General features: G+C 45.3%; 1 protein-coding gene across 1 annotated transcript; it reads right to left on the bottom strand.

The window, feature by feature from the left end:
• Positions 1–2,916: 2,916 nt before the first annotated feature.
• On the bottom strand, positions 2,917–10,548 carry LOC119404886 (putative defense protein). Its single transcript, XM_037671575.2, has 4 exons — positions 10,310–10,548; positions 8,960–9,093; positions 4,640–4,731; positions 2,917–3,014 (listed from the first exon to the last, which is right to left on the bottom strand). The coding sequence occupies exons 1-4, from the start codon at positions 10,509–10,511 to the stop codon at positions 2,945–2,947; spliced, it is 498 nt and encodes a 165-aa protein (XP_037527503.1). The 5' UTR covers positions 10,512–10,548; the 3' UTR covers positions 2,917–2,944.
• Between the last annotated feature and the right edge of the window lie 369 nt (positions 10,549–10,917).

Raw genomic sequence — 10,917 nt, 5'->3', positions numbered from 1 at the left:
AAAACGCACTCACGGAAGAGTAATTTTGTGAATTCGGCGCCAGCATTCCATTCGAGCCAATCCTACGTGACTTCTTCCTCGGAATTTAAGCACACTAATATCAAACTGATAGTTGTTTGAGGTTAGAAAAGTCTCATTTAAAGCAATACACGAGGGAGCACCGTGAATTATAGAAGAGAACGGAAAGAAGGCCACGTTCTCGCAGGACAACAATTGCGGTCTATCAATGTAGTAAACATCCCATATGCTGTCCTGTGACTCCGCAAGCTGTAATGAACCGTTGAGCAAATACGCAGACGCCAGCTACTTCTGATGTGCACTTCTGATAGCATGCACTTGCTCGCGATTAACACGACGTCTGTGCTCTACCGTGAGTGTCGACGTAACGTCAGACCATGAACTGCCCTTTAAGTGCCAGTGTTCTCGGAGTGCCTGGTAAGTGCTCCATATGCGCACAACTACTTCATTTAAACAGAGACGTCGATACACCTCGTAACGCTTAGCTCAATGTAAAAAAAAGCGTCATAAGCTGCTATATACTCGCTGGCTGCTTCGCATGAAATTGATTCCCACAATGCGTGGGATCTGCCGGATCTTTTAGGCATAGTTAGCCTCGCATGGTTATGGACACGTATCGGCTAAAATCGAAAAAGTTATGACAACTTCGCACGAATGGTGCCAAGACTGAAGGAAGAGCGATGCTGGGTGGCCTTCCTTGTTTCTCTTTACTTTTTTATTCTCTTTCTCTCTATTGCTTGCATATTATTTTTTCACCTGTTGCTTTCTATTTCTTTCTCTCTCTCTCTCTATTTCCTTCGCTTTCTCTCTATTTCTTTGTTTCTTTATTTCTCCCTTTCTTTCTCTTTTGGACTTGCTCACTGTTTCTTCTATCTCTTTTTCGTCTCTGCTTCTTTCTCTTTCTATGTATTTCTATCTTTTTATGTCTCTATTCCCTTTATTTTTCCCTTTCTGTAGCTTTCATCCTCTCTCTCTCTTTCACGTGTTTCACGTGCTCCACTTCGCTGAGCACGGTTTTCGTTTAACGCTCGCACCTGCTGGACTCGGAAGTAAGGCTTGCCCAATTTCTGTGGGGCATACCCACCCGTGGTTTTCTATGGGCACCAAAGTTTTTTTTATGGGCGGCGTAAATAGCAAAAGAAGTTGAGCAATCCACGAGGTACCGCTAGGAAGGTGAACATCCAAGGGCCGTATTCCGAGACACTCACGCTTGAACGAATCCCCAGAAATGTCGCTTTCAGTGAGCGCCGAGTGGGCGGCCGAAACAAGATGGGCTCATAAATCATAAGTAGTCGCTTCACTGGTTGGACACGTGATATCCTATGTCACCCAAAGCGACGCAGTCGCCCAAAGTGCTCGCCTCAGAATAAGGGCACGAAGCGCTCGCAATGCATCTTATGCCATATTGGTTGCTACACAGTGCGTCGTACATTTTTCGTTCATCTCTCTATCTGTAAGAGTACGGGCTTCCAATAATACAAAATCGCTGTTCGTTGCTCGACGAATAGCACTCATCCGTGTGCTTTACATATGTAAAGCGTGAATTCACAAAGAATTTCGGGAGTGTCCATCTGCAGATCGAAAGCTCGGGGTCCCGGGACCTAAGCACTAGCGTCACGTGTGACGTAATCAGTAAGGCGGCACGTCGCTGTCGATACTCTGGCTCTGGCCGTAGCGATGCTAGTGAAATAGTAAGAACCGCGAAGTGGTGCGGTGTAGGCTACTGGCCACCCTGTGGCACGCGTCAACCATAGAGTTTCTTTATAATACACTAGAAAGAACTCTGGCGCTAGTTTCTACGGGAGCTGCGACGCGTGGCGTTTCAGCCAGCATGGGAATGACGGGTAGTACACGGATTTGTCTAAGCTTCGTTCTTTTGGCTCTGTTTGGCTCCGTATGGCCTGCAGCCGATTTGTTGCGAGACGAAGTTCAGCAAATGTTCAGCAGTTCCACTTCACGACCTTGACCTTCTTAGGCTCACCGATTCACGTCGGGTCACGAAGTTCGCGACGATCCATTTTTTTTATCCCAAGCAAAAACCAAAACACAGCAATAAACAAAGCCACAAGTGCGTTCGAAGCCGCAAGCACGAATATGAGGCAAATGTATGTACTACCCATCATTCCCATGGTGGCTGAACGATAGCAGCGCCAGAGCTCCCTCTAGTAAATATTGTAGAAAACTCTATGGCGCCAACCATCGATACTGGCAAAATAGCGATGCTTGCGCAACGCCAGGCAGAACCATTCCCTTTCATTCAAATTGCACGGCGGTGGTACGACGTCACACGTGAAGTTTCTGATGAAGTCACATGACGCAAAGCTGCCTAGCTGCAAATAGAATCTTCCAGCTTTGCGTTCGCAAGTGCACTCTGCTGTTGGTCGTCTAGACGTCTACCCTCGCAAACGACCAACGGAAGATCCGGATTAGAGCTGCCATTGGATCCGGTTTGGATTGGATCCGGATTGAATCCGGATCCATTGAGGTGGATCCGGATCGGCTAGCATTTTATCTTGTGAACAATTCTTGCTTGAGCAGCTTTTGTGGATACAGGCACTCTTCCCACAGAAAAATTGATAAATATTGTACACCTCTGAAGAGCTACAGAAAAAAAATGCGAGATGTAAAAAATGCAACAGAGCTGACCCAGCTGATCGAGCTGATCCAGCTTTCCTGAATACCACCATTGATAAGCGTAGAATCTACCAAGATTCAAACGCATACATGTTAACGGTTGCGAGATTTGAAATCGCAATAAGCCAGACGCTTTAATATAAGCAGAAATTATTTGCTCCAACAGGCAGTAAACACTAACTGCGTCTGAAATATTTTTCTTTAGATCATTTTGTACTGCTTCGCCCCGTTCAATTCCGTAAGGAACACTTTAGTCTTGGTCGCCTCGCGCTGTTTTCAGTTTTATTGTCGTTCACTGGACGAATACAGCGTCGGAGGTGATGCCCTTCCAGAAGACGTACGAAGACTGCACCACGGTGGCGCTGCAAAACGAAATTGGTTAAGATTAAGAAACAAAACATAAAATCCAATTATTTCATGGGATTCGATTGCCGAACGAGTTGATAGATAACTTGACCAGGGGGAACCGAGATAACAAAAGTCTATGCCAGCCGATATCTGCCTTGGGTTCCCGCCCCCTTTCCTGAAAACAAAAGCAGCGCTTGGCGTCCTAAGATTATGTATGACAGTATGACAGTGTGCAGTATTCCAAAGTAGCGGTGGGAACTGACGGATGGAAACACAAGGTGCTACAGAGGTTTACTGAAGAACTGGATTAAGTGCCTCAGACAGGCTGGCCGAGGTTTCGGTGGGTCGATACATCTTAGTCAACCGCGCCTTATCATGCGTAGCGTCTTTTGAAATGATTAGCCAGTGACGTCACGTAACCACGTAACGTGACGTCAATGAGCAACCTCTGTGCCAGCTTGTCTGTGGTAACATCGTGACACCTATGCCGCAGGTGCGACGTGCGGTCTGTTGAAGACTGCGTATAATATCCCACACTCTGTCTTCAACTTTTACCTTTCACGTTTGTCCTGCATTTCCGTTCAACGCTGTCTTCGAACAAACACTTAGGCTCTGTACGACTTTGTCTTCAGCATGGATGTTGAGTACAAGCGCCGAATGGCGCATAATGGACGTTGCAAACTTTTTGTGTGTGTATGTGTGTGTGTCCGTGCTAAGCAGCACAAAAACAGGACAGCGATTAAGGTCACACACAACGCAGGCGCTGCGTCGCACAAAGTCTAAAAAGAAAAGAAAAAAAAAGAGACGCCACTAGTGCGGGAATAATAAAGATACGCATTTTCCCGCACTCTTTGTCGTAGATTGTATCATTTTACTGAATACTTGCATCACCGCGGCGCCAGCACTCACAGGTCAGTGTGATTTTCTCGACTTGGGGTACTATTCTGGACACTGTAATATTCCGCCATATTCTCAAATTTTGTAATGGCAACATTTTAAGCCAATCAGAGAGACCGTAGCAGCTCTCTGGGCCAATCGGAGTTGACCAATGGAGGAATCTGACAACATGGAGGAATTTGACAATGTCCAGAATAGCACGCCAGAACTGCAGCTCAGCAAAAAAGTGAGAGCAAGATAAGGACGAGATAAGATTTAAACGACTCAGTGACGTCACAGATTTCGAACTATATGCAGATTTGCCATTCTGCCGTTCTGGCGCCTGTGAAAGGGCCTGCTACTTGCTAAAACCGAGACCAAGATATCGAGACCACTGTCTGACTCTCTTAGAACACGATGAAGTACATATTTATCGAGAGAAAATCTTAATATACCTTAGCATAGGTTATGATAACTACTGACGTCTCTGCAAGCAGGTGCGCCAACTTCCTGAAGGGGTCGAAATCAATGTTGTATAATATTTAATAGCAGCGCAAAAGACGGGACAATGTTGTGTTGCTTGCGAGTTTTTTTTTCCTGGTTTATGATTGTCTTCTTACGATAAGGGTGGCTTGATTCTTGGGCATTGTGTGAGGAAGGCGGCATTTCATTAATTAAGCGACGAATATATTGCACTCTATTGTCCCTTTAAGAGTCGCAACTTGAAGTCAAAAAGTGAACACCCTTAACCAGGTTGTCTCACCTGAAGTACACCTGTCCGGTGTATCCGACCGGGGCAGTCCAGGTGACCACGACCTGCGTCTTCTCGTCCCTACTGTTGTGAGTGATGGCGTTCTGCGAGAAACAAGAAGAACAATTATGTAAGACCAAGCGTAAAAAAAGACACGTGATGCAGTAGAACCTTTTCATAAATAACGCTAGCTTTCCTGCGATGCAGTTAGTCCAACTAATGGCGGCTACTCACTACTGCAAACAGGGTGTTTAAGCACAGTTTGCTTGCGCCCAGCTCTTTTGATATAAACACGATTAATATACAAGCCCATGCACGTGCAACTAGGGCTTCTCCACTTGAAGCGCAAAAGGTGCCGCCATTAGTTGGGCGAATGTGCAGCGCAGGAAAGCGCACTTGCGGATTATGAAAAGGGTCTACGTAGACAAGCGACCCAGATGCCCCGACAACGACTTAGACGACCACACTAGTGCCGAGACGGCGAGATACCTAATTTGATAATATTTTGGCACTTCTTGTTGCAGATCACGTATGTTCAAAGTGTTATAGTATATTCAGACGTTAGTGTTATGATATGATAACAGCAAAAATTGGCAATTAATTAAGAACTTTTTAAACCAGCAAGCTTCCGAGCCGGGGATTTCAAAAGTTGTTGATGGTACCACGAGTGCTCACAAATGCCTCCGACATCGCTAACGCATTTAACCTACACTTTTTAAAGACCAATGCCCCTACTTCTTCTGCTGTTTCCTCTTTGCCTCGATGCTCGCATTCAATTTATTTAAGCCCTGCTTCCCCGCACGAAATTACTCGTAGTTAAGCAACTAAAATGCACAGGTGCAGGCATAGATAACATTCATTCCTTTAGAGTAAAACTCATTGCCACGGAGATTTCCATTCCTCTGGCCCATGTAATTAATTTAATGTTTAAGAATGGTGATTTTCCTGAGGAATTAAAAAAGGCAAAGTAGTTCCAGTGTGTTCAAAAAAGGTGACCGCACTCTAATCAATAACTATAGTCGGATAACTATTCATCCTTTTTTTTAGCAAAGTTATCGAGAAACTGCTGGTTACTCGACTGACAAATTATCTGAACAAGTCTAGTCTTTTGACACCCTATCAATTTGGTTTCAGGCCCGAATTTTCTTCAGAACTCGCACTAATCGAATTCACAGATTACCTTAAACCTTCCATCGACATAGGCTTCTTCGCCGGGGCCGCATTTGTGGATCTTTCAGAAGCGTTTGACACTATTAATCATGCCATCCTTTTTTACAAAATTAGGTTAGGTTAGGTTACTCTTACGGTATTTGTGGTCCGACACTAACGCATATACTTAATTACCCGTTGAACAGGTCTCAGCTTGTTTTAGTCGGCGATTTTTATTCTAACTCTAATACCATAAATCAAGGTGTTCCTCAAGACTCAATAACAGGACCCCTGCTTTTTTATTGTACATTAATGACTTACCCAAATGTCTTAATTCATCTAGATGTACTCTATACGCCGATGATACCACCATATTTTTCGCTGATAGTGATTTAGATAACTTACTTGCGGAATTAAATAAAGACGCGGCCAATATTGTACAGTGGTGCCGTAATAATCAGCTCGTAATTAACCCAATTGAAACTACATTGATGCCGTTTCACTCCCCACGTAAAACTATACCATTCGTGCCACACCTAACCATATACGCGCATGTTATTCGTCCCTCTGACGCAACCACGTTTCTTGGTGTTACCATTGATTCTCACCTAAAGTTTGATAAGCACATTGTCGCTATCTCGTCCAAAATTTCTTTCAGAATTCGAGTTCTGATTAAAACCCGCACATAGTTCCCTTTGCACATTCTTCGCTCATTATACTTCGCCTTCATTCATAGTCATCTAACATACTGTTCTTCTTCCTGGGCCTATAGGATTCATCTGTCCAAGATTGCTCATTTACAGAATAAAGCTATAAGGATTATAACCTTCAGTAACTGGAAAGACTCCGCTACGCATATCTACACTAATCTCGGAATTATCCCCATCCATCATTCCATATCTCTGAAACTAGGTATGCTCATATTTCGCGCGCGTCAGCATGATATTGAATTAGACAGTATTCCATCCCGTTATCTCATAAATGCAATTTTGACCAGATTCTCCTTACAACATAGCTTACTGTTGCCGGTGGTTCACTCAAACTATGGTAAACAGACAGCGTTGTTTTGTGGTATTTGCCTTTGGAACTTACTACCTACGTTCATTAAAAGTTTCCACAATATAGCATCATTTAAAGCACAATTAAAGAAACATTTATTTCAACATCTTGGTAACATTTCATAGTACTACATTTCTCGTCTCCTTAATTCATATTAGTTTTTGTTTCTTTCGTTTTCATTTCTCTTTGTCATTTTTTAGAGGAATTGCGTTTTTGCTTTCTTTTGAGTTGTGCGGACTGTTCTACGCCTTGTTAACTTAGAATTCGCGTCGATTTGTCTTAATGTGTATTATTTTATTGGTTTCTGTACTATTGTTGCATTTCATGCTTTTGAATTATCTTTCCTGCTCATTTTCTTTTGTTTCCGGGTTTTTTTGTTCTTGTTTTTTTTCGATTTCGTGTTTCCAATATGCTTTTCTTTTGCTCGTCACTTGCCTGCCCTGTATTCAATAAATACAATACAGCCAGGAGGTCCCCCTGACAGTGTTTACTTCGGGACCTCCTTCTGTAATACTTATGAACCATGTCACTTGTATTTTCATGACGTTTCAATAAACTTCAAACTTCAAACACGGTTCTCCAGATTATCGGAGTGCGTTCAACTGAATCTCAGAGGCCTTGTTTCCTTTCCGACCGATCTTCCGTAACCGTGCACGCCATATACAAAGTAATTACCGACCGAATCCAGCTGCCGTGTTTACTTGCATACTAGCAGCGCTGGCTAAATTTGGCTAGCACTGCCTAAGTTATGGCTAATGTTGGCTAAATGATGGCTATATAATTAGCTAATGCTGATTATCCGATGGTGACCATGGTGATGACCGTATAATGAGGATCGTACATGTACTGAGTGATTGGCCAGAAATTGGTCATCTGAACGTTTAGATACTGTTTTGAGATAGTGCATAACGATAAAAACCTAATATGAAAAAAAAAAACATACAAAGGAGAAACTAGAGGTATCGGGCAATTGCACAGTCAGACCAGACAGTTAAGCAGAACAGATCATTTTATAACAGTGATGCTAGAATTTAGCACGACTTTTATTATTACCATAAGAATATTTATAAAAGTAAAAATAAGTATCATACGTTTTGTAGCTTGAATAAAACTACGACTGGCGTCAAAAACATCTCTGAGGCTGAAACCCACAACAAAAGCTCCAAAAGTGAGTATACAGAAAGGGAGATCAAAGCTTCATTTTCGCATCAGGAAGGGTATTGCAAATAACCGGGGCCCCTATTCCAGGGCCCCGCTAGCCCGTGCCATCATCTCTGCCCTTTAGACGAGCCAAAGCTGATCCTCAAAGGCCGAGCCGGACAACAGTGCCTTCCATTGTTCCTCTGTGTTGTTCATTTTGTGCGGTGTTCTTCATTTAGCAGTGTACACTCCCACGCAATATGAAACAGAGTTGGTGTGGTCCCACACCACGGACATATATCTCTGTATGCTGTGGGGTAGAATACACGTGGCCTGTGCAAGTCAAACACTGCCATTAACTTATACGATGCCAACACCGTAAGTTAATGGCACCGTTTCATTCGTCAGACAGCCATTCACTCACTTCTCATTGTCCTCTCGTAAAACTTCAACTAGTTCTGCTCTCGTCTCGTGCGCACAAAATATGTACAGTACGCTTTAGCTTCTCAAATAAAAAATCTCGAGGCGACCCTTATTCTTGACTTCGGTGTCTCTGTTGTGACACTCACACGTCGGCGTTCGTGTGCCCTGCATGGTGTATTCCATGGGTTAAGCTTGTGTTTCGTCGAGCTGCCGAAGGCGATCTCAGAGGCCACGTAGAATTGTTAGTTAACGCTTGCCCTGTGCATGCCTATGCGTTCTTTCCGGGCGTCCTGCTATGTGCTTCAGCGGCGCGCTGCAAGTATCGAGCTGCTTCTCATTCTTCGTGTGACATTCAAATTTCTCGCTATCACATTCATTGCTTCTCCCGTGCGGCAAACTGTGACTTTCTTTTAGAAGACGTTTTATGAATATTCAGGAAACCGGAAGTACTAGGAAGGGAAACAAGAGTCTCACTCATTCTACTAAAGCGTCACCAAGCATGACTCATTGGCCTAAACGGCGAATCGATAACGTGGCATACTACATGATAATAACGCTTACCGCGCTTCCTCCGGGGCAGTCCAGAGTCTTAGTCTGTGCGTCGGGTGTAAAGGTTCCTTGCAGCAGCTGGCTGGTGTGCACATCACGGGCCGTCAGGATGACACCCTTGAACGGAGTGCTGCCGTATACTTGCACTGAAATAGAGAAACGTGACTTCAATGTCGCATTGTCATTATTTGCCTCACAATAACACACTCTGGCTACAGATGACGAACATGTAGTCCCGTGATAGAACACTAGGGTGTTTTAGCAGTGCCGCCTCACCAATACCGTATGCCGTCAGCACGAAGATGCTTTAGTCTTCAAGACCTGTATTAGCCACTCTCGCTATCTCATTACGTCAGTGGCGTAGCCAGGGGGGGGGGGGTTACACCGGGCCCGTGCACCCACCCCCCACCCCCGAAATTTTTTTCGCTACGGCATACAGAGCCCAAAATGACACGGGACCACATCTGCCTGCCCGGCCCCCACTACAAATCAAGGAGGTGCCCCCTCCCCCGAAAACAATTTCTCCCTACGCCCCTGCATTGTATACCTTGCTGAGCGCATCCAAGAACTTGGGCACCTAAAATGTTTTCGGATCGTGGTACGCTAAACACAGTAGAGTAAACGGTGCGGCATTACGGATACTGTCGACACTTGCAGCGCGCTGCTCAAACACAAAGTGCGCACGAAAAGAACACACAGACGTCCGCAGGACGAGTGCAAGTGTCGACTATGCACAACCAACTAGCCCCTACTTTGGCTCTGCTAGCTGTCAACGGGTAATGCTAAAAAATTCAGAGCCCTTCAACTACAGTGAAGATAGAAGACAACGAAGCCAGCGGCAGCGGCTTCACGTCGTTTTCGCGCCAATTCGCGCTTCTGTGCGGGTTGGGGATCTTTCAATCCCCGCTGCCCTTCCTGCGAGCGAACGACACGCGTGCCTCCCATAGTGAGCAAAGGGACACTGCTGATAAAAGCGCTAGCACGATCTCTACGTCGAGATACAGAGGGGCACAGCCAATGGTTGGAAGTGCCGCCGCCAAGTATCGCGACTTTTGAAAGATGAAACGGCGCTAGAACAAGACGAAGACGAGAGGACACGAACACGGCGCTGTCCTCGTCTCGTTTGAGCGCTATCTCATCGTTCAAGTTAATTATGTGCCAACCAGCCAAACTCAAGACGCTAATAGAGTATCGGGACACTTGTGAACGAGACATCGTCGGTGGCGAGGGGAACCTGTGGCGAGGGGGTCGAGGTGGCGAGGCGCGCCGGAAAGTGTCATTCTACGCATCATTTCGTCTACGGACGCGACCTGCCAGAACCTAGCCGTATACAACTTCGTTGTAAGACCATACTATACTTACCGGTGACGCTTCCGCCCTGGTTAATGTTCGCGGGCGTGGCCTGGATGGCGTACGGTGACTGGGAAGTTTGCGGTTGCGCTCCGCCGTGCTTGGGCAGTTCGCTGTTGCATACGCCCACGGGTGCGCCCGAAGGGTAGGCCCGCAGAGTAGCGGGAAGCAGGCAGGCGACCGCCACGAGGCAAGACACGACCGCAGACCGCATCGTCACTGGTCTTTCCTTCTCGTTAGTTCACCAAGAACCTTGCGGGAAGACAGAGCGTGGAGAAAGGTCTTTTACGCATCACACACAGATCGATCTAGATGTACAAAGCTTGTCAATCAATCTGTAAATACAGGCAAATTAATCGATTGAACTGGGTTTAACAAACCTGTCAGGATAACCACAAGGAGCCTTCGTGCTGACTTACACGAGACACCACTGAAAACAGCAGCTGCAAGATTCTTGACCGATGTAACAACATAATCCACGGGAGGATCAAGCAGTTCTTTCATCTGTCCGTCACACAATAGGTAACGATGTATCATTAATCCACTGATGTATCATTAATTTATAATCAATTATCCGACAAAATTTTTTCTCGGCCGGTCTTGCGTAACCTAACATATGG

The sequence above is a fragment of the Rhipicephalus sanguineus genome, chromosome 9 (assembly GCF_013339695.2).
Source record: "Rhipicephalus sanguineus isolate Rsan-2018 chromosome 9, BIME_Rsan_1.4, whole genome shotgun sequence".
Lineage (NCBI taxonomy): Eukaryota > Metazoa > Arthropoda > Arachnida > Ixodida > Ixodidae > Rhipicephalus > Rhipicephalus sanguineus.
Note: the sequence above shows the minus strand (reverse complement) of the source record. Positions and strands in the feature narration are given on the sequence as shown.